Here is a 23,558-nt window from a genome sequence, read left to right on the forward strand (position 1 = left end):
TTTAAGTTGAGGGACTACGGCAAGTAAAAACAATGCTACATCTAATAGCTGAACTTCATGTTCAGCACTCTTGTATTACAAGACACAGTCCTTTAGCCTACCATGTCCATTCCAGAGATTAGGTAGTCACCTATAACAATTTTCAATTACTCAGCCCAAAGCTTTCCATGCCATGGGTTTTCAAGTGCTCATCTAAATATCTGAATGTTACAACAGTCTCTGATTCCACCAAACTTTAGGCAGTGTATTCCAAGTTTCAAACATTCTCTGGGTGGAGAAAAAAATCTTCAAGTTCCCCAAAATCTCCTATCACTTCCATGAAACTCATCCCTCCATTAAGGGATAAAGTTTCTGACCATCTACCCTAGCTACATCCCTCAGCTGTGTATACTTTAACCTTCTCAACCCCAAAGAAAACAAACTAATTTTGCCACAGTCAAATACTCTATCCCCACACAACATTCTGGACAAACTCCTCCGCACTTTTTCTATGGCATGGATGACCAGAAATGCATACAATACTCCATTGGCAACCTAATTAATGCTTTACATTGCAGTTAAATTACACCATTGTCTTATAAGATGTGCTCTGGCTATGAAGGCAAATAACTTGAAGAAAAGAGACTACAAATGCTGAAGCTTAAGAGTTAATTAAAAAAACAAGAAGCTGGAGGAACTCATTTCACCAGTCAGCATCATACAGGGAAATAAATAGTCAACATTCCAGGTTGAGATCCTTCTTCAAATGTCCTTCTCAACCATCTTATCTATCTGTACCACTGACTTTATGGATCTTTTTTAATGAAAACCATTTTGTGATAGCTCATCAACACAAAAATGATTGCACAACCTATTTATGGCAACATCCCAAATGCAAAAGGTTAAAAATTCATCACTTTTAATGCTCATATTCCCTTATGCTGTTGAGATCCCTCTTTGAACTACATTTCCATGGATACCCCCAATCTTCCAGTTTCTCACCCAAGTGGCTATTTTACCACATTTGTAAATATTGTCTAATCATAACAAAGGATTATGGTATCCAACAGTACATTTTTCAGTTATTTGTTTGATAGCTGACAAGTAGAAAACTTGATCGGAAGCTGCACACTATTGTGGGAGAGACTGATCTGCTTTTAGTGATTTAAACACCTCCATTTCATTGATCTAACTCAGAATAGAGTTTGCACAAGAGCACATATTACAATAGCTCAGATGTTTCACTAGTTTACCCGACCTCTTCTATTATTGTATTTTTTTTTAATTCTCTTAAAATTAGAAATTCCATTCTCTGCTTTAAGCTTGGAATTCATAATCTATTAATGTAAAATTGTTTTCCTGCTAAATAAATTTGCAAGAAAGAGTTTGTGAACCCTTTGCAGTTGCCTGGTTTTCTGCATTAATTATCCATAAAATGTGATCGATCTTCATCCAAGTCACAGTAATGGACAAACACAATCTGCCTAAACTAATAACACAAACAATGGTGCTTTTCATCAATACTGAGTACACAATTTAAACAATCACAGTCTAGGTTCAAATAAGCCCAAGAACCTCTGGCGTAATGCCTTCTACAAAAGCTATTTGAAGTATCCCAATCAATGAATACTGAAGGAGGTGAAAAAGAACCCAAAGGTAACACAAAAGACCTGCAGAAAACTCCAGAACTCACTAAAGTCTCTGTTCATGTGTCCTCTACAAGAAAAGCACTGAACACTAAAGAGGAAATCACTGCTCTCAAAAATAAAATCATTACTACACATCTCAAATTTACAAAAGACGACCTGGATGTTCCAGAACACTTCTGAGACAATGTTCTGTGAACAGGTGAGACAAAAGTTAAACACTGCTATGTTTGGAGGAAAAAGGGCACTACACACAACACCAAAACCACAACCAAATTTGAAGCATTGTGGAAGGAACATCATGGTTTAAGGGCTGCTTTGCTGCCTCAGGGCCTGGACAGCTTGCAGTCATTGAGGGAATAATGAATTCAAAATTGTATCGAGACATTTACAGGAGAATGTCAGGGTAGCTCTCCATCACCTGACACTTAATAGAAGCTGGATGATGCCACAAGACAATGATCTGAAACAAGAGAAAAATCAACAGAATGGTTTAAAAAGAAGAAAATTCATGTGTTGGAAAGGTCAAGTCCAGACCTCAACCCAATTGAGATGCTGTGGTATGACCTGAAGAGGGCTGTTCATACAAGGTATCCCAGAAATACTGATGAACTGAAACAGTTTTGTAAGGAGGAATGATCTAAAATTCCTTCTCACCATTATGCAAGTTTGATTGGCAGCCACAGGAAACATTTGGTGGAGGTTACTACTGTTAAAGGAGGTTCTACCAATTATTAAATACAAGGGTTCTCATTCTTTTTCTAGGCTGGACTGTGAATGATTAAACAACATGTTCAATAAAAACATGAGAAGTATAATTATGTGTGTTATGAATTTAGGCAGATTGTTTTACTGTGACTGATGAAGATCCGATCACATTTTTGAGTAACTAATGTAGAAAACCAGGTAACTGCAAAGGGTTCATAAATTTTTTTCTTGCAACTGTACGTATTCTCAAAATGTGTTTTTTTAAATACAAAGATCGCGCAGAAAAGGACCTATTGACTCTTCAAGCTGTGCTACAAAGAAACCCAGCCAACCCTGTTTAAACACTGACTTAATCACAGAACAATTTACAATGACCAATTAACCTACCATGTACACCTTTGGACTGGCAGGAAACAACAGCACCTGGAGAAAACCAGATACATGGGGAGAACAGACAACAAAGAACACCAGGATTTCACTCCAAACTCCAACATTGCAAGCTGTAATAGCCTCACGCTATCCTCTATGCAACTGTGGTGCCCATTTTAAGCAATGTGCTTTCTTTTCCATAGATCCAAGTTACATACAAATATACATATTTAAATAAAGTTTTGATTACACGAAGTATTGCTATTTACCTAATGGTGTAATATGGAATCAAAATTACATTCAAAAGTCACTGGTAGTTTGCTCAAATATTAATAGTTGTACACAGTCTTAAAAATGAAGACTAATTGCAAAGAAATAGAACAGATCAGAACTATTCGAAGTTCATGCATAATAAATTTGCTAACATTCTATCATAAATAAATAGAAACAAATATATTCACAAAGTTGAAAATGAAAAATCTGGTTCACTTACCATGACGATGTCGCCGACCAGCATCTGATGGTAAACCCATACTATGAGCTCTGTGCACAGCAGGTTTTGACCCAGTACCATTTGGATAATGGTAGATAACAGAAGATGAGCACAAACCCTCAAGTGCAGCTGAACAAAGATAACATTTTCTGTTTAAAAATCACAGCACATTCAACACAGTATTTCCTGCTCTTTATATCCAAAGTCAGGGATTTTAACAAACAATGAATATGCATATAACATCATTGTGCTTTTTCAATGCCTTAATAAAACCAAAATTTAATTATAAACCATATACAAGAGTTTTGGGGAAAATGATACAATTCTGGATCAAAATAGTAGATATTGAGGAGCAAGAGACAAAGATTTAGAGAAGGAATTCTCAAGCTTGAGCCTTGACAGCTGAAACTAAGTGGATAGGAATACTTGAGGAGGATCAAATTGCAAGAACTAAATATTTCTGAAGATTAAAATGTTGAAGGAGATTATAGCAATAGGAAAGCAAGAGATCATGAGGCTATTTGAAAACAAGGGTGAGAATTTTAAAATTAAGGCACTGAAAACAAAAGGCATCACAATATCTGATGCTACCACAAGTCCGTGTAAATACATACTTGAAAATATGACAATCTCCACTGACTTCGAATGGGTCTTGCTGTAATTACATAGAACAAAAATCTACAGCACATTACAGGCCCTTCAGCCCACAATGTTGTGTCGTCTATGTAACCTACTCTAGAAACTGCCTAGAATTTCCCTACCGCACAGCCTTCTATTTTTCTAAGCTCCATGTGACTATTTAAGATACCCTTAAAAGACCTTATTATATCCACCTCGACTACATTCCACACACCCACCATTGAAAAACTTTGACTTTTTTCGTACCTACTTCCCCAAGCACCTCAAAACTATGCCACCTTGTATTAGCCATTTCAGCCTTGGAGAAAAGCCTCTGACTATCCACACTACCAATGCCTCTCATCATCTTAGACAATTCTATCAGGTCACCTCTCATCCTCCATCGCGCCAAGGAGGAAAAACCAAGTTCATTCAACCTTTTCTCATAAAGCACACTCTCCAATCCAGCCAACAGCCTTGTAAATCTCCTCTGCACTCTCTCTATTGTATCCACATCCTTTCTGCAGTGAGATGACCAGAAATGAACACAGTACTCTAAGAGGGGTCAAACTAAGGTCTTATTTATCTACAACATTACCTCATGGCTGTTGAACTCAATCTCACAGCTGAAGGCCATCACACCATACACCTTCTCAACAACACCGTCAACCTTCACAGCAGCTTTGAGTGACCCACGGACATGGAGCCCAAGATCCATCTGATCCTCCACACAGCCAAGAGTCTTACCATTAATACTATATTCTGCCATCATATTTGACCTACCAAAATGAACCACCTCATACTTATCTGGGTTGAATTCCATCTGCCACTTCTCAGCCCAGTTTTGCATCCTATCGATGTCCCACTGTAACCTCTGACAGCCCTCCACACTATCCACAACACCCCCAACATTTGTGTCATCAACAAATATACTAACCCATCCCTCCACTTCCTCATCCAGGTCATTTATAAAAATCACAAAGAGAAGGGGTCCCAGAACAGATCCCGAGGCAAACCATTGGTCACTGACCTCTATGCAGAATATGACCTGTCTACAACCACTCTTTGACTTCTGTGGGCAAGCCAATTCTGGATCCACAAAGCAAGATCTCCTTGGGTCCCATGCCTCCTTACTTTCTCAATGAGCCTTGTATGGAGAACCTTATCAAATGCCTTCATGAAATCCATATACACTACATCCACTGCTCTACCTTCATCAATGTGTTTTGATACATCCTCAAAAATTCAATCAGGCTCATAAGGCACGACCTGCCCTTGATAAAGCCATGCTGACTGTCCCTAATCAGATTATGTCTCTCCAAGTGCTCATAAATCCTGCTTCTCAGGATCTCCAACTACCTGCCCACTACTGAAGTAAGATTCACTGGCCTATTATTTCCTGGGTTATCTCTACTCCCTTTCTTGAACAAGGGAACAACATTTGCAACCCTCCAATCATCTGGTACTTCTCCCGTCCCTAACGATGACATAAAGATCATTTCCAGAGGCCTGGCAATCTCCACCCTCGCTTCACACAGTAACCTAAGGTATATCTTATCTGGTCCTGGCAACTTATCTAACTTAATACCTTTCAAAAGCTCCAGCACATCCCTTTTCTTAATGTCTACATACTCAAGCATTTCAGTCCGCTGCATCATCCCCACAATTGCCACAGTCTTTTCACTGCTAAATACTTAAGTATTCATTAAGTACCTCCACTACCTCCTCTGGCTCCATGCACATTTTCACTATCACACCTGATTGGTCCTTTTCTTAACACAGCTCATCATCTTCTCTTCATATACTTGTAAAATGCCTTCGGGTTTCCGTAATCCTGCTCACCAAGGCCTTCTCATGGCCCCTCCTAGCTCTAATTTCATTCTGAAGCTCCTTCCTGACACCTTGTAATTTTTCTAGAGCTCTAACAGTACCTAGATTCTTGAACCTTTTGTAAACTTTCTTTTCTTAACTAGATTTGCTACATCCTTCTGTTCTTTTACCCTACCATATTTCCCCTGTCTCAATGGAATATATCTATGCAAAACACCATGCAAATATTCTCTGAACATTTGCCACATTTCTGCCATGCAGTTCCCTGAGAACAACCACTCCCAATTTATGCTCCCAAGTTCCTGCCTAATAGCGCATTTTCCCCTTCCCCAATTAAATGTTTTCCCAAATTGTCCACTCTTATCCCTCTGCAGTGCTAGGGTAAAGGAGATAGAGTAGTGATCACTACCTCCAAAATGCTCTCCCACTGAGGGATCTGGCACCTGACCAAGTTCATTTTCCAATACCAGGTCAAGTACAGCCTTTCCTCCAGTATGCGTCAGGAAACCTTCCTGAACATACCTAACAAACTCCACCCCTCTAAACTCCTTGCTCTAAGGAGATGCCAGTCAATATTAGAAAAGTTAAAATCACCCATCACAACAACCCTACTATTATCGTACCGCTCCAGAATTTGCCTCCCCATCTGCTCCTTGATGTCTCTGTTACTACTGGGGGGGGGTTTAATTTTTAAAAAAACACCCAGTAGAGTTTTGTCCCCTTCCTGTTTCTGACTTCCACCCACAATGACTCAGTAGACAATCCCTCCATTATTTCCTCCTTTTCTGCAGCCGGGATACTATCCCTGATTAGCAACAATGTTTCCACCTCTTTTGCCTCCCTCCCTGTCCTTTTTGAAACATCTAAAGCCCTGCGCTCATCGGGCATTCCTGATCCTGAGACATCCAAGTCTCTGTAATGGCCACAACGACATAATGATTCCATATGTTGATTCATGCTCTAAGTTCATTGACCTTGTTTATGATACTACCTTACTACTAAGGTTACTACTTACTACTAACCTTATTACTAGTAATTCTAGCCTTATTACTCATTGAAACTTGTTCAACGTTGTTTTAGGAGGCATCAAATTTACAGAAAAGTGAAAGCTAAGAATGTTTGAAGCTTGAAATAATAAATGATGGAAATATTAACAAAAATGAAACAATATTATCATAATGATGGGCTATATGCATGTTCCAAATCTCAAGTGGTTCACTACTTTCTTCCTTTGAAAGTGTTACATACCCCATGGATATCTTGTGACTGTCTTATGACCATGATGTAATTGAGTATCTTGTGAGCATGATATAATTGTCTTGTGATGGTGGGGTGATGTAATTTTCCCACCAGTGAGGTCACATGATGTAATTTTCCCACCAGTGAGGTCATGTGATGGCATGCTCCAACAGGTATACAAGGGGAAACCCCTGTTATCACAGGGTTAGTTCATTAGTTAGTTCTGCTGTGTATTTGTCCCATCTTATGTTTCATTTTAAAGTAGAGTTTTTACTTTCTATTCTGAAGTGCAAAAACCGTTGTGCCGGCAGTTTCACCAATCGCTGCCAGTTCTTGTTTGTTGCACCTTGGTTTTGCCTCTACAGTCTAGTATTGGAGAGTGAAGACTTTACCAAAGTACGGGAACACGAAGAATTGAGTAAAGTTGGTGTCATTCGACGGTTTTGTAAAGGATCGACCTTATTGAATCTTCATTCAGTAATAGTGGCCTGCATCTGAGATAACCCCTGCAAGATCAGCAAGGTCTTTGCAGTGTTCACCCTCCAGCAAAAAGGTCAGTTCCTTTAAGCCATTTTATTTCCTTCATTGTGAATCCTTTGGACAAGGCATCTCTCTGCTGGGAGCAGCAGTAACATCACATCTCGGAAGAAATCAGTTTTCAGGGAAGTCTCTCCTTACTGACTGCATAGATCACTTGGGACTTTCAAATTAAGTCTGTTCGAATTTACCACTTTAAGAACTATTCCAGAGTTTGGCTGTTTGTTAAATTGCCATATAGCAGTTAACTTGCGGTTAAGTTAGTTGTTTGTAAAACCTGACTCAATTCTATATTCACTGTTGCCAACCACAGAACAAAAGAAAGTTTAATACAAACTTGGGATGTGCCATTGACCCCCATCAATTTGCCTATACTTGTATTGCTTCAAGTTTCTGCCATCCTAAGAAGTGAGCATTTGGACCATAAACTTCCTATGTAGATACGCGAAATATGAAACTTATCCTATGAATTTCTATATAAACTTTGAAATTTACAGGAAATGAACAAAGCCCCAAGGACAAACACAAAACTACAGATCAGGTGGTTACTAAACCTATTAGATAATTTTGATAGCCAAAATAACCCCAGCAACAAAACATTTAAGGCAAAAGATTGATGTTCCAATTCACCCACTAAGTTTGTTACAGTTTTAGAACCAAAGGAGACTCATAACACAATAAAAAGGAAATTATCGAACTCTACAGAAATCAAAATGCCAAAAACTTTGCTCCATTACCCAAAATGATATTATGCTCCACATGTCTATCCATTCTTTCTCAAAACAAAACTGATGTCATTTTAATTCCATTCACACATCATGATAAAATAAAGCCCCAATGTTGTATAGCAAGACCGATACAACATTCTAATGTGTCAAGCGATATTCACAACACAAGAGCAAGGGAATGTCCATTTCCAACAAGAGTGTTTATCCATGTATCCTTGACATTTAAGACCTTAAGATATAGGAGTAAAAGTAGGCTATTCGGCCCGAGTCTGCTCCGCCAATCAATCATGGGCTGATCTAATTCTTCCAGTCATCCCCACTCCCCTGCCTTCTCCCCATACCTTCTGATGCCCTGGCTAATCAAAAGCCTATCTATTTCTGCATTAAATGCACCCAAAGACTTGACTTCTACAGCTGCTCGTGGTAACAAATTCCATAGATTTACCACCCTCCAACTAAAGTAGTTTCTCTGCATCTCTGTTATAAATGGATGTCCTTCAATCCTGAAGTCATGCAGTCTTGTCCTAGACTCCCCACCATGGGAAATAACTTTGCCTTATCTAATCTGGTCAGGCCTTTTAACATTCAGAATGTTTCTATGAGATCCCCCCTCATTCTCCTGAACTCCAGGGAATGCAGCACAAGAGCTGCCAGACATTCCTCATACGGTAACCCTTTCATTCCAGGAATCATTCTCATGAATCTTCTCTGAACCCTCTCCAATGTCAGTATATCCTTTCTAAAAATCAGAAGCCCAAAACTGCATGTGGTCTCACAAAAGCCTTATAGAGCCTCAACATCACATCCCTGCTCTTTTCTTCTACACCTCCAGAAATGAATGCCAACATTGCATTTGCCTTCTGCACCACGGACTCAACCTGACAGTTAACCTTTAGGGTATCTTGCACAAGGACTCCCAAGTTCCTTTGCATCTCAACATTTTGAATTCTCTCCCCATCTAAATAAAAGTATGCCTGCTTATTTCTTCCCAAGTGCATGACCATACACTTTCCAACATTGTATTTCATTTGCCACTTCTTTGCCCATTCCCCTAAACTATCCAAGTCTCTCTGCAGGCTCTGTTTCCTCAACATTACCTGCTTCTCCACCCATCTTTGTATCATCAGCAAATTTAGCCACAAATCCATTAATCCCATAGTCCAAATCATTGACATACATTGTAAGAAACAGCAGTCCCAACTCCGACCCCTGTGGAACACCACTGGTAACTGGCAGCCAGCCAGAATAGGATCCCTTTATTCCCACTCTGTTTTCTGACGACCAGCCAATGCTCCACCCATGCTAGTAACTTCCTTGTAAGTCCATAGGCTCTTACCTTGCTAAACAACCTAATGTGCAGCACCTTGTCAAAAGCCTTCTGAAAAATCCAAGTACACCACATCCACTGCATCTCCTTTGTCTACCCTGCTTGTAATTTCCTCAAAAAAAATTGCAGTAGGTTTGTTAGGCAGGATTTTCCTTTCAGGAAACCATGCTGGCTTAGGTCTATCTTGTTATGTGCTTCCAGGTACTCCGTAATCTCATCCCTAACAATCGATTCCAACAACTTCCCAACCACTGATGTCAGGCTAACAGGTCTATAGTTTCCTTTCTGCTGCCTTCCGCCCTTCTTAAATAGCAGAATAACATTTGCAATTTTCCAGTCATCCAACACAATGCCAGAATCTATCAATTCTTGAAAGATCATTGTTAATGCCTCCACAATGTTTCCATCTACTTCCTTCAGAACCCAAGAGTGCAATCCACCAGGTCCAAGAGATTTATCCACCCTCAGACCATGAAGCTTCCTGAGCACCTTCTCAGTCATAATTTTCACTGCACATACTCCTGAATGTCTGGTATACTACACGTCTTCCACTGTGAAGACGGATGCAAAATACACATTCAGTTCCTCTGCCATCTATGCATCTCTCATTACAATATCTCCAGCATCACATTCTATTGGTCCTATATCTATGCTTGACTTTCTTTTACCCTTTATATACTTTAAAAAAAATTTAGTATCTTTTTTGATTAGTTGCCAGCTTCCTTTCCTAATTCATTTTTTCCTTCCCAATGACCTTTCTCGTTTCCTTCTGAAAGTTGTTTTTCTTTTAAAAAAAGCTTCCCAATCCTCTATCTTCCCATTAGCTTTGGCATCCTTGTATGTCCTCTCTTTTGCTTTTACTTCGGCTCCGACTTCATTTGTCAGCCATGGTAGTGTCCTTCTTCCATTCGAAAAATTTTTATTTTGAATATATCTATCTTGCAATTTCCGCATCATTCGCAGAAACTCCAGCCATTTCTGCTCTGCTGTCCTTCCTGCTAGTGTCCCTTTCCGGTCAACTTCGGCCAGTTCCCCTCTCATGCCATTGTAATTTCCTTTATTCCACTGAAATATTGGCACATTGGAATTTAATTTCTCTTTCTCAAATTTCAAAATGAACTCGATCATATTGTAATCACTGTTCCTAAGGGTTCCTTAACCTTAAGCTGTCTTATCAACTCCAGATCATTGCACAACACCCAATCCAGCACAGCCGATCCCCCAGCAAGCTCAACAACAAGCTGTTCTAAAAAGCCATTATTTAAACATTTTACAAATTCTCTCTAGGTCCAGTACTGGCATGGTTTTCCTAATCCACTTTCATGTTAATCCTCCTTACCTGCCCATCACCTCCCTCTGGTGTTCCTCTCCCTTCCCTTTCTTCCATGGTCTTCTACCCTCGCCTATCATACTCACCCTTCTCCAACCCTTTATCTCCTTCACCCATCAACTTCCCAGCTCTTTTACTTCACCCCTCCAATCCCAGTTTCACTTATCCTCTTATCACCTTTCACCATGTACTACTTCTGCCCCTCCCCCCCACTTCATTCTCCCCCCGCCCCAGTCCTAAAACTGTTCACAGTTTTCCATCGATGCTGCCTGGTCTGCTGAGTTCCTCCAGCATTTTGTGCACGTTGCTTGGATTTCCAGCATCTGCAGATTTTCTCATCTTGGTGAGTACCTGATGTGTTGCCTGATGTGGTGCAAACAAATCTGATCGGGGCATTCAAGAAACTCTTAAGGTAGGCACACGAATGTGCAGAAAATGGGAGGATATGGACAGAAAGATTAGTTTAGTTAGGGTTTTGATTACTAATTTAATTTGAAATAACACTGGGAGACCAAAGGCCTATTCCTGTGCTATACTGTTCTTTGTTCTGTTTTTGTCACTGATTAGACCATGTCTGAATGTTACTTAGGTTATCTGCATACAAGTGAAAAACTATTTAATAGCTGAAAAGCAGTAAATATAATTGAACATTATTCATTTATTATTCTACATCTCCAATTCTGACCTTCTGAACTTAAGATCATTGATGATGCAGGGGAAGGCAGCTAGGCCTGGGACAACCTCAACAAAGTCCTGCACTGATATCCTAAGGCTGAAGTGAATGGCCAACCACCAATCCCCACCCCCCATCCTACTGTTTAGAATGAACAAGTTGGTCAGCACAAGATCATGGATCTGTACACAGTAAAAATCCAACTTTACCAAGGGTCCTTGATGCTTAGTTCAAAACATGTTTTGTTATCAAGCACTGCAAGTAAAATCTATTTAGAGATACAGCATGCAATAAGTTCTTCTGGTCTGCCCCACCCAGCAACTTCCAATATAATACTAAATCATGGGACGGTTTTACAATGACCAATTAACCTACTAACTAGGTCTTTGGACTGTGGGAGGAAACTGGAACATCAAAAGGAAACCCACACATTCCACAGGGAGGACTTACAGACTCTTTGCAGAGGATGCCAGGATTGAATTGAGAAATCTGATGCCACAAGCTGTAATAGATTGCGCTAACCACTATGTTACCGTGGCACCGAACGCCACATTGAAACAAAGCAAATCTTTGAGATGTGGAGATGGCATATTATCTGTTCTTATGACCTTTACTGTACCTATTGTTCTCAGATAGTTCCTAAAATCACGTGGATTTAATCAAATTGGTTGAAGACTGTTTATTGTGATGAAGACTGTAGGTAGAAGCCAGTGCATTAGAGCTAACCATGACCCTGTGCTGTACAACTTGATCATTCTCAACAGCTGGGTGGGAGGTGGGGAATGATGGCTGTCTTTTCTATATTTCAAACGTCTGCTATCAAGTGAAAAAAATTAAAGTACTTCATAATATTATCAACCAATTCATTATCAAGTGATATACTTTGGAATGGTACTTCCATTAAGTTTGCAGAACTAATGAAATGTTTCCCATGTTTCAGATTCTTTCTCACTACATTTCAATGGCAAAAGTATTCAAAGTCTTCCTTTATTTCACCTTTCCTGCTCGAAACCATTACGTCATTAAGAAAAAGTTAATTCTACATCCCCCAATCTTCCTGTTTGCAAAAAAAAGTCATAACTATTATACTTGGAAATCACAGTCTAAGTTGTCCAAAAAATGAGAAACTAGCAATAGTACAACTTGCAACTTACATCAATTCAGTTCATTTGCATAAGAAACTTACCTCCCAACCACAGAAAATCATTCACAGAGCGAAGTAGTTCTACAGCCATATGGTAATGAACAAGAGCATCTTGTAACATGCCTGCTTGCAAGCAAAGGTCACCAACATGTTTTCGCATTCTGCCCTGGCAACGCTTCTTGTAATGCCTACAAGCACAGATTTAATATAAGAATCAGCTATAATGATATGGTTCCAATATTATTCCCTGGGAAAGACAAACATGTGTTCACTGGTAACTCAGTGCAACTTCAGTCAATTTAAGTTTGTTTTTGTTTGAACACTGACACAAAATAAATGCAGCAATGTAAACTAATTTGCAAGAAATTTCATCTTAGTGAAGGTATTCTAATTCATAAATGAGATGTCTGTAAACATATTATAAAAACGCCAAATTCAGAAGATCAAGGAGTGCAATGCATTTTAAGTTCTCATCTCCATCATTAAAAGTTCATGAAATGCTTAACAGGTACCAGCTGGTTTTCACCATTTTCAGCAGTTACTTCAAATAGTTCCCAATGATAAACATCCAAATTTAAATTAAAGAAATTTAGTTTTTATTTAAATGGAACACAATTCAAAATAATAAAATTAAATGAAAATTTATAAATGCAAAATTACTTTTGCCATATGGGCATTCCAAATAAAGTTGACTAACATTTAACATACACAAAATACTGGTGGAACACAGCAGGCCAGGCAGCATCTATAAGGAGAAGCACTGTCGACATTTCGGCCTGAAACGTCGACAGTGCTTCTCCTTATAGGTGCTGCCTGGCCTGCTGTGTTCCACCAGCATTTTGTGTGTTGTTTGAATTTCCAGCATCTGCAGATTTCCTTGTGTTTGCTGACAAACATTTAACCTTTTTTTTAAAAATCTATGCAAAATTGAATCATGTATCATGTGATTAACTGGTTAAGGAAAAAGGAAACTAAGGAAAAATTTAATTCCATTGTTTCTCTTTTGTAGAGTTACAGCCTCCTCTCTTCATTGGCCTACACATCACCAGCAGGCCTTTGAAATGAGGTATCAGTCCAAAAAAAAACTCGAATCGGTTGCATTAAGCCTGGTATGTAAACACCAATTCTCTTGAATGGAAAATCCTACAAAAGGTAGTGGATATGCCCAGTCCATCACAGGTAAACACTCCCCACCACTGAGCATATCTACACAGAGCACTGTAACAGGAAAGCAGCATCTATCATCAAGGAGTCCCACCACCCACCCAGGACATGCCCTGTTCTTACTGCTGCCATCATGGTGGTGGTACAGGAGCCTCAGAACTCACACCACCAGGTTCAGAAAAGGTCATTACCCCTCATCCATCAGGCTCTTGAACCAAAGAGGATAATATCACTCAGCTTCACTTGGCCCATCACTGAAATGCTCCAACAACTGATGGACTCATTTTCAAGGACTATGCATCTCATGTTCGATATGTATTGTTCATTACTTATTTATCATCTCATTTTTCTTTTTGTATTTGCAGTTTGTTGTCTTTTGCATGTTGGTTGTTTGTCTGTCCTGTTGGGGGCAGTCCTTCATTGATTCTATTGTTTCTTGGATTTATTACCTATGCCCACAAGAAAACAAATCTTGTATATAGTGACATATGTACTTTGATAGTAAATGTACTTTGAATAACATTAGAGTTCAATGGTTTCTAATACCAGCAAAAGTATTAATTCAGAAATAATGACTGACAGCACATTTTAAGGGCCCACAAGCAACGTGCAGACCTATGAACAGGGGAGACTGTAACTCTACAAAAGAGATACAATGGATTCAAATTTTTCCTTGCAGATTCCTTTTTCCTTATCCAGTCAACTTCATTTATTTTTCATTTTATCAATAAAATTTTTAACATTCACTAAAAGTCAAAGCTCAGTGCAAACTTCACATCATACATTCCAAACTATGAGTTCACCATGAAGTTCCAATTATATTTTCAAATAATTTGTAAATTCTCACTTGCAAGCCTGGGTCGTTTAATGCACTCTTCTCATTAAACTTTCCAGTAACACTACACTGAAAAAAAACTTGATTACATTCTGTTCAGCTATTAGCAGTACTTACTTGCAATTCAGATTAGATCTTTAAATTTAATAACTTGCGCTTTTGATTTAAAGCTATTTTGTATTGAAAAATTAATCTGTTGTGCAAATACAAACAGTTAAACAAAAATCATCACGATTCTGTATGCTAAGTTCAGTCAACCACTCACAACTCTTTTAGAGCAATCAACTTTTAGGAAGTTCTCCGGACATTTTCCATTTGTATATAATTAAAGCATTGCCAAACCAAAAGATTCATGATAAACCAAAAAAAAGCCAAGTCCTCAGGGAGATCGACTACAACAAACAGTTCCCATACTGGCCTTGGGGCACTCCCACTCTCTACATTTCACATGAAAATATCATACCACAAAAATATTTTAACTGTCTACATTCATTTTTCACCAGCTTTGGCCAATTGCTAGGCATTCTCACAATGGAATTAGACTGTTCACCCACACAGAAAACAAACCTTCTTTTGAAGTTGTGGCCAAGTCATTATTACGGTATTGTTGAAAGAGCTCATTTCCTAAACTTGTGGTTTTGGTTAGCTTCAAATGTCAAGTGCTGACACCTTATGCCTGGAATAAGAATTCTACATAATGTTACAAAAACAAAGGAGCTGGTTGTGGATTACAGGAGGAATGGAGCCAGGCTAACCCCTATTGCCATCGATGGACCTGTGGTTGAGAGGGGGTAAACAGCTTTAAGTTCCTTGGCATCCACATCACCAAGGACCTCACGTGGTCTGTACACACAGTGTGTAGAAAAAGGCACAACAGCGCCTCTTTCACTTCAGACAGTTGAGGAAGTTTGGTATGGGCCACCATATCCTAAGAACTTTCTACAGGAGCACAATTGAGAGCATCCCGACTGGCTGCATCACTGCCAGCTATGGGAACTGTACCCTCCCTTAATCACAGGACTCTGCAGAGTGGTGCGGACACAAAGAATCATTGGGGACCCAAGTCACCCCAACCACGGTCTATTCCAGCTGCTACCATCCAGGAAACTGTATCACAGCATAAAAGCCAGGACCAACAGGGTTGGGGACAGCCTCTTCCACCAGACCATCAGACTGACTAACTCACACTGATTTGAGTACATTTCTATGTTACGTTGACTGTTCTATATATTATAAATTACTATGATTGCACATTGCACATTTAGACAGAGACGTAATGTAATTTTTACTCCTAATGTACGTGAAGGATGTATGAAATAAAGTCAATTCAATTCAAGTATACTGTTATTAGACTTTTAAGATTCAGAATGTCCCAAATGTATTCAATGGTATATAGACAAGTACAGCAAGCAATTTGGCAAATCAATATTCTGTAAACACAAATTAATGTAAAATCAGGTTACAGCTTTCTTGATATTAGCTCAATGACAAATTACAAATGATGTCCATTGCAAATCCTGATATTTTGAACAGGCTAATAATAGAAAAGAAGAATAAGCTCTTTACTGATGTTAGTATCCAAAAATTAGATATTATTCCACCAGTGACCAAACCATGAATACATATGTGAAAGTGAGCCAAAAATCAATTGCTCAGTTTGCAGAGCTTTCATCAGAACCAGGGAAAAAAATGTATTTCACTATCAACTGCCTTTCTAGGTAATAGAGGTCAGTGATGCAATACACTTAAAAGATAATATAGAGCAGGTATTCCCCGCCTTTTTTTTTTAATGCCATGGATTAATACCATTGTTACAAGAATCACCCCTTGTAATAATGATCAGTGAGGCACAGAGAATCTGTATATCCCGACAAGTAACTTTTATTATTTCAACTAAAAAAGCAGGTGGGTTCACACTCTTATCTACCTGTGTGCTTCCTACTAGAACCCCTGACACTCAATGAACAGTCCAATGAAAAGAAAAAGATATTACCCAGTCTACGCTGGCCAGGTGTTCCTCGTGGTCCAGATCTCCATGTGTCCGTGAGGTCCTCCTTATCTGCAATGGTTGGTTTCTGGCTGCTGGAGTGTTATTGCTCCTGCGTATTTGGAGCTCCTGAGTCTTATACTGTTCCTCATCAAATGAGCCATTGGATCTCCATCCCATTAGCTCAAGGTCACCTGACCTACCTGGGTCACCTTCTTACTGATCATTGTCCAGGACTACAGCCCACTTTGTTTCATGGCTCTGCCCATCCCAGCCTTGTGTATCTGTGTCTTTACACTCTGACTGGTCCAAGCCAATTAAATGAGGCAACCCAGACAGAGTCTAACAAGATTACCGATTGTAAGTCTGGCATTTTACTTAACAAGTAGACTCTCCTCTGAGAATGGCCTCAGGTACAGTGGCATGCAAACGTTTGGGTACCCCTGGTCAAAATTTCTGTTACTGTGAATAGCTAATTGAGTAAAAGATGTCCTGATTTCCAAAAGGCATAAAGTTAAAGATGACACATTTCTTTAATATTTTAAGCAAGATTACTTATTTATTTCCATCTTTTACAGTTTCAAAATAACAAAAAAGGAAAAGGGCCCTAAGCAAAAGTTTGGGCACCCTGCATGGTCAGTAACACCCCCTTTGGCAAGAATCACAGCTTGTAAACTCTTTCTGTAGCCAGCTAAGAGACTTTCAATTCTTGTTTGAGGGATTTTCACCCATTCTTCCTTGCAAAAGGCTTCTAGTTCTGTAAGATTCTTGGGTCATCTTGCATGCACTGCTCTTTTGAGGTCTATCCACAGATTTTCAATGATGGGGGACACAGTCGGGGGACTGTGAGGGCCATGGCAAAACCTTCAGCTTGCGCCTCTTGAAGTAGTCCATTGTGGATTTTGAGGTGTGGCTAGGATCATTATCCTGTTGTAGAAGCTATCTTCATTTCATCTTCAGCTTTTTTTTTTAAACAGACGATGTGATGTTTGCTTCCAGAATTTGCTGGTATTTAATTGAATTCGTTCACTCTGCCAGTGAAATGTTCCCCGTGCCACTGGCTGCAACACAGGCCCAAAGCATGATCAATCCACCCCTGTGCTTAACAGCTGGAGAGATGTTCTTTTCATAAAATTCTGCACCCTTTTTTCTCCAAACATACCTTTGCTCATTGTGGCCAAGAAATTCTATTTTAACTTCATCAGTCCACAGGACTTGTTTCCAAAATGCATCAGGTTTGTTCAGATGTTCCTTTGCAAACTTCTGATGCTGAATTTTGTCGTGAGGACGCAGAAAAGGTTTTCTTAGGACTCTTCCATGAAGGTCATATTTGTGCAGGTGTCACTGCACAGTAGAATAGTGCACCACCACTCCAGAGTCTGATAAATCTTCCTGAAGGTCTTTTGCAATCAAACGGGGGTTTTGATTTGCCTTTCCAGCAATCCTATGAGCAGTTCTCTTGGAAAGATTTCTTGGTCTTCCAGACCTCAACTTGACCTCCATCGTTCCTGTTAACTGCCATTTTGTAATTACATTACGAATTGAGGAAACAGCTACCTGAAAATGCTTTGCTATCTTCTTATAGCCTTCTCCTCCTTTGTGGGCATCATTTATTTTAATTTTCAGAGTGCTAGGTAGCTGCTTAGAGGAGCCCATGCTGCTGATTGTTGGGACAAGGTTTGAGGAGTCAGGGTATTTATAAGCTTTGAAATTTGCATCACCTGGCCTTTCCTAACGATGACTGTGAACAAGCCATAGCCCTAACAAGCTAATTAAGATCTGAGACCTTGGTAAAAGTTATCTGAGAGCTCAAATCTCTTGGGCTGCCCAAACTTTTGCATAGTGCTCCTTTCCTTTTTTCCCCCACTTTAAAATTGTACAAAACAAAAAGAATACACTAATCTTGCTTAAAATGTTGAAAAGAATGCTTCATCTTTAACTTTATGACTTTTGGAGATCAGCTCATCTTCTATTCACTTAACTATTCACAGTAAGAGAAATTTTGACCAGGTCTAATTTGTCATTAGAAACGGGGATGGTGCTGGAGGATTGGCATATTGCTCATGTGGTTCCATTGTTTAAAAAGGGTTCTCAGAGTAAACCTAACAATTATAGGCCTATCAGTTTGATGTCAGTGGTGGGTAAATTAATGGAAAGTATTCTTAGAGATGGTATATATAATTATCTGGATAGACAGGGTCTGATTAGGAACAGTCAGCATGGATTTGTGCGTGGAAGGTCATGTTTGACAAAACTAATTGAATTTTTTGAAGAGGTTATGAGGAAAGTTGACGAGGGTAAAGCAGTGGATGTTGTCTATATGGACTTCAGTAAGGCCTTTGACAAGGTTCCGCACGGAAGGTTAGTTAGGAAGGTTCAATCGTTAGGTATTAATATTGAAGTAGTAAAATGGATTCAACAGTGGCTGGGTGGGAGATACCAGAGAGTAGTGGTGGATAACTGTTTGTCAGGTTGGAGGCCGGTGACTAGTGGTGTGCCTCAGGGATCTGTACTGGGTCCAATGTTGTTTGTCATATACATTAATGATCTGGATGATGGGGTGGTAAGTTGGATTAGTAAGTATGCAGATGATACTAAGGTAGGTGATGTTGTGGATAATGAAGTAGGTTTTCAAAGCTTGCAGAGAGATTTAGGCCAGTTAGAAGAGTGGGCTGAACGATGGCAGATGGCGTTTAATGCTGATAAGTGTGAGCTGATACATTTTGGTAGGAATAATCCAAATAGGACATACATGGTAAATGGTAGGGCATTGAAGAATGCAGTAGAACAGAGTGATCTAGGCATAATAGTGCATAGTTCCCTGAAGGTGGAATCTCATGTGGATAGGGTGGTGAAGAAAGCTTTTGGTGTGCTGGCCTTTATAAATCAGAGCATTGAGTGCAGGAGTTGGGATGTAATGTTAAAATTGTACAAGGCATTGGTAAGGCCGAATTTGGAGTATTGTTTACAGTTCTGGACAGCAAACTACAGGAAAGATACCAACAAAATACAGAGAGAACAGAGAAGATTACTAGAATGTTACCTGAGTTTCAGCACCTAAGTTACAGGGAAAGATTGAACAAGTTAGGTCTTTATTCTTTGGAGCGTAGAAGGTTGAGAGGGGACTTGATAGAGGTATTTAAAATTATGAGGGGGATAGATAGAGTTGACGTGGATAGGCTTTTTCTATTGAGAGTAGGGGAGATTCAAACAAGAGGACACGAGTTGAGAGTTAGGGGGCAAAAGTTTAAGGGTAACACGAGGGGGAATTTCTTTACTCAGAGAGTGGTAGCTGTGTGGAACGAGCTTCCAGTAGAAGTGGTAGAGGCAGGTTTAGTATTGTCATTTAAAGTAAAATTGGATAGGTATATGGACAGGAAAGGAATGGAGGGTTACGGGCTGAGTGTGGGTCAGTGGAACTAGGTGAGAGTAAGCGTTCGGCACGGACTAGAAGGGCCGAGATGGCCTGTTTCCATGCTGTAATTGTTATATGGGTGCTGAAAACTTTTGCATGCCACTGTATATTGCTCTGATGAGATTGTCCCAGAGCAAGAATCAGTTCAGAGTCCATGCCCTTTTCATAACAAATGGGTATTTGTTTGAGAATGGTCTCAGGTTTAGCAGATCATTACCTGAAGCTTCCTGTGTCCACATTCAGTTGCTCTGATTAGATTATCCAAGAGCAAGAAACTGTTCAGAGTCCACGAAATGGGGGGGGGGGGAAGAAACAAAGACAACTGCTTCCCCTGTCCTTGATCATACTGAAGTTTCTTCTCGACAACACTGTGGTAAACTATGTATACCTGTCTGGACACACCCCTCTGCTGACTGCTCCTGTGGCTCCTCCCACAGACCCCTGTATAGAGGCGATTGGAGGCACTGCTCCCCTTCAGTCTCTGAGATGCCGTGCTCCCTTTTGCTGCTAATAAAAGCCCATCGTTCACTCCCGCCTCTGAGAGTTATTGATGGTGCATCAAATGCCATGATAAAGATCCTGAAAATTACAAGGCTAGCAGAAAGGAGCTTACGTATGAACTTGGGAGAGCCAGATGGGGCCATGAGTAGGCCTTGGTGAGCAGGATTAAGGAAAACCCCAAGTATGTGAAGAGCAAGAGGATAAGATGCTAGAGAATAGGACCAATCAAGTGTGACAATGGAAAAATGTGTATGAAACCAGAGGAGAGAGCAGAGATACTTAATGAATACTTTGCTTCAGTCTTCACTACAGAAAAGGACTTTGACGATGTTGGGATGACTTACAGCAGGCTGAAAAGCTTGAGCATATAGACATTAAGAAAGAGGATGTGCTAGAGCTTTTGCAAAGTATCAAGTTGGACAAGTCATCAAGACCAAACGAGATATACCCAGGCTACTGTGGGAGCTGAAGAAGGAGATTGCTGAGCCTCTGGCAATGGTCTTTGCATCATCAATGTGGACGGGAGAGATTCCAGAGGATTGAAGGGTTGCAGATGTTGTTCCCTTTTTCAACAGAGAGTAGAGATAGCCCAGGAAATTATGGACCAGTGAGTCTTACTTCAGTGAATGGTAAGTTGATGGAGAAGATCCTGAGAGGCAGGATTTATAAACACTTGGAGAGGCATAATATGATTAGGTATAGTCAGCATGGCTTAGTCAAAGGCAGGTCATGCTAATGAGCCTGACTGAATTTTTTTTTTTGAGGATGTGACTAAACACATTGAGGAAGGTGGAGCAGTGGATGTAATATATATGGATTTCAGCAAGGCATTTGATAAGGCATACCATGCAAGCCTTATTGAGAAAGTAATGAGGCAGGGGATCCAAAGGGACTTTGCTTTGTAGATTCAGAACTAGCTGGCCCGCAGAAGGCAAAGAGTGGTTGTAGATAGGTCATATTCTGCATGGTGGTCAGTGACCAATGGTGTGCCTCAGGGATCTGTTCTGGGACCCATACTCTTCGTGATTTTTATAAATGACCTGGATGAGGAAGTGGAGGGATGGATTAGTAAGTTTGCTGATGACACAAAGGTTGGAGGTGTTGTGGATAGAGTGGAGGGCTGTCAGAGGTTTACAGTGGGACATTGATAGGATGCAAAACTGGGCTGAGAAGTGGCAGATGAAGTTCAACCCAGATAAGCATGAGGTGGTTCATTTTGAAAGGTCAAATATGATGGCAGAATATAGTATTAATAGTAAGACTCTTGGCAGTGTGGAGGATTAGAGGGATCTTGGGGTCTGAGTCCATAGGACACTCAAAGCTGCTGCACAGGTTGATTGTGTGGTTAAGAAGGCATGTGGTGTATTGGCCTTCATCAACCGTGAGATTGAGTTTAGGAGCCAAGGGGTAATGTTACAGCTATATAGGATCCTGGTCAGACCCCACTTGGAGTACTGTGCTCAGTTCTGGTCACCTTACTACAGGAAGGGATGTGGAAACCATAGAAAGGATGCAGAGGAGATTTACAAGGATGTTGCTTGGATTGGGGAGCATGCCTTATGAGAATAGGTTGAGTGAACTCAGCCTTTTCTCCTTGGAGCAAAGGAGGATGAGAGGTGACCCGATAGAGGTGTATAAGATGATGAGAGGCATTGATCGTGTGGATAGTCAGAGGCTTTTTCCCAGGGCTGCAATGGCTAGCACAAGCAGGCACAGTTTTAAGGTGCTTGGAAGTAGGTACAGAGGAGATGTCAGGGGCAAGTTTTTTTTTTAAAAAAAACGCAGAGTGGTGAGTGCATGGAATTGGCTGCCGGCGATAGTGGTGGAGACGGATACAATAGGGTCTTTTAAGAGACTCCTGGCAAGGTACATAGAGCTGAGAAAAAGAGAGGGCTATTTGTAACCCTAGGTAATTTCTAAAGCAAGTACATGTTCGGTTCAGTATTGCGGGCCAAAGGGCCTTTATTGTGCTATCGGTTTTCTATTTTTCTATTAAGCAAGGCGTCCACAGACCCCAGGTTGGGAACCCTTGATATAGACCAACAATGGTGCAAGGATTTTGGAAGGAGTAGATAGATACTTTATTGATGCCAAAGGAAATTACAGTGTCATAGTAGCATTGCAACTGTACAGATTGCAACTATACATAGAACTCACTTCAGCCCACGTTTTGCCAAACTAATTGAACTATTCCTTTCTGCCTACACAAAATCTATATTCTTGCATTTCCTGCATACTCATGTGCCTAACAGCTCCTTGAACACCCCAGTCATATTTGCCTACACCACCCCATGTACCCACCACTGTTTAAAAAAAAAGCTTGCTGTATACATCTTCTTTGAATTTCTCCCACCCCTTCCCTACCTTAAATGCATGCCCTCTTGTATTAGACATATCAACCCTCGGAAAAAAATATTGATTATCTACTGTTTATGCTTCTCAATCTTAAAAGATATGTAACCCCTTCACTGGGCTCATTAGCCAGCTCTGCAAACAGCCAAAGGACTCAGCAGTGAGAAGACCACCTTTCATAAACAATATACTTCTCAGGTTGGTATGATTTAGGGTTCAGCCAAACAGGGTTGTCGTGATTTTCTGATTAAAGAAACCTCAATTTGAGCCAATGCTGTGTAAATACTGCCCATACACAATTGTCAGTTGGCAAAAAAATTAACAGATCGTACACCACAAAATTATAAAGAAAGTACTTTCACAAATTCCGGCTTTATGGAACAGTTAGTAGAAAGAGAAAAAGCAACAAAAGGGCCATTTCGGTCAACCCAGTCCAAACGTGCACATAAATTATAGCTCATCTGAAGTTGTCTTCTTACTCACGCATTGGATCCATAGTCTGCGTGAAAGCACGCACACTCTAAACTTCATTCAAAATTCATCTTGAGCAAAAGGGCTCTCCCTCAGGAGTAGTGGTCTCTCCTCTTTGGAGCCATTCATTTGCACAAAGCACTTCATGCAACAGGGACGCTTCTTCCCACTGCATTCTTAGCCATCTTCCCTCCTGTCCTCTTCACAGCTCC

General features: G+C 40.1%; 1 protein-coding gene across 4 annotated transcripts in view; it reads right to left on the reverse strand.

The window, feature by feature from the left end:
* Positions 1-23,558, reverse strand: part of trappc9 (trafficking protein particle complex subunit 9) — a 535,810-nt gene that overhangs the window by 493,378 nt on the left and 18,874 nt on the right. For all 4 annotated transcript variants that reach the window (XM_073043422.1, XM_073043433.1, XM_073043451.1 and 1 more), the window contains 2 exons: positions 12,664-12,809; positions 3,196-3,324 (listed from right to left, as the gene is read on the reverse strand). In XM_073043422.1, the coding sequence (XP_072899523.1) occupies positions 3,196-3,324; positions 12,664-12,809 (275 nt within the window). The remainder of the gene's footprint in view (positions 1-3,195; positions 3,325-12,663; positions 12,810-23,558) is intronic.

The sequence above is a fragment of the Hemitrygon akajei genome, chromosome 1 (genome assembly GCF_048418815.1).
Source record: "Hemitrygon akajei chromosome 1, sHemAka1.3, whole genome shotgun sequence".
Lineage (NCBI taxonomy): Eukaryota > Metazoa > Chordata > Chondrichthyes > Myliobatiformes > Dasyatidae > Hemitrygon > Hemitrygon akajei.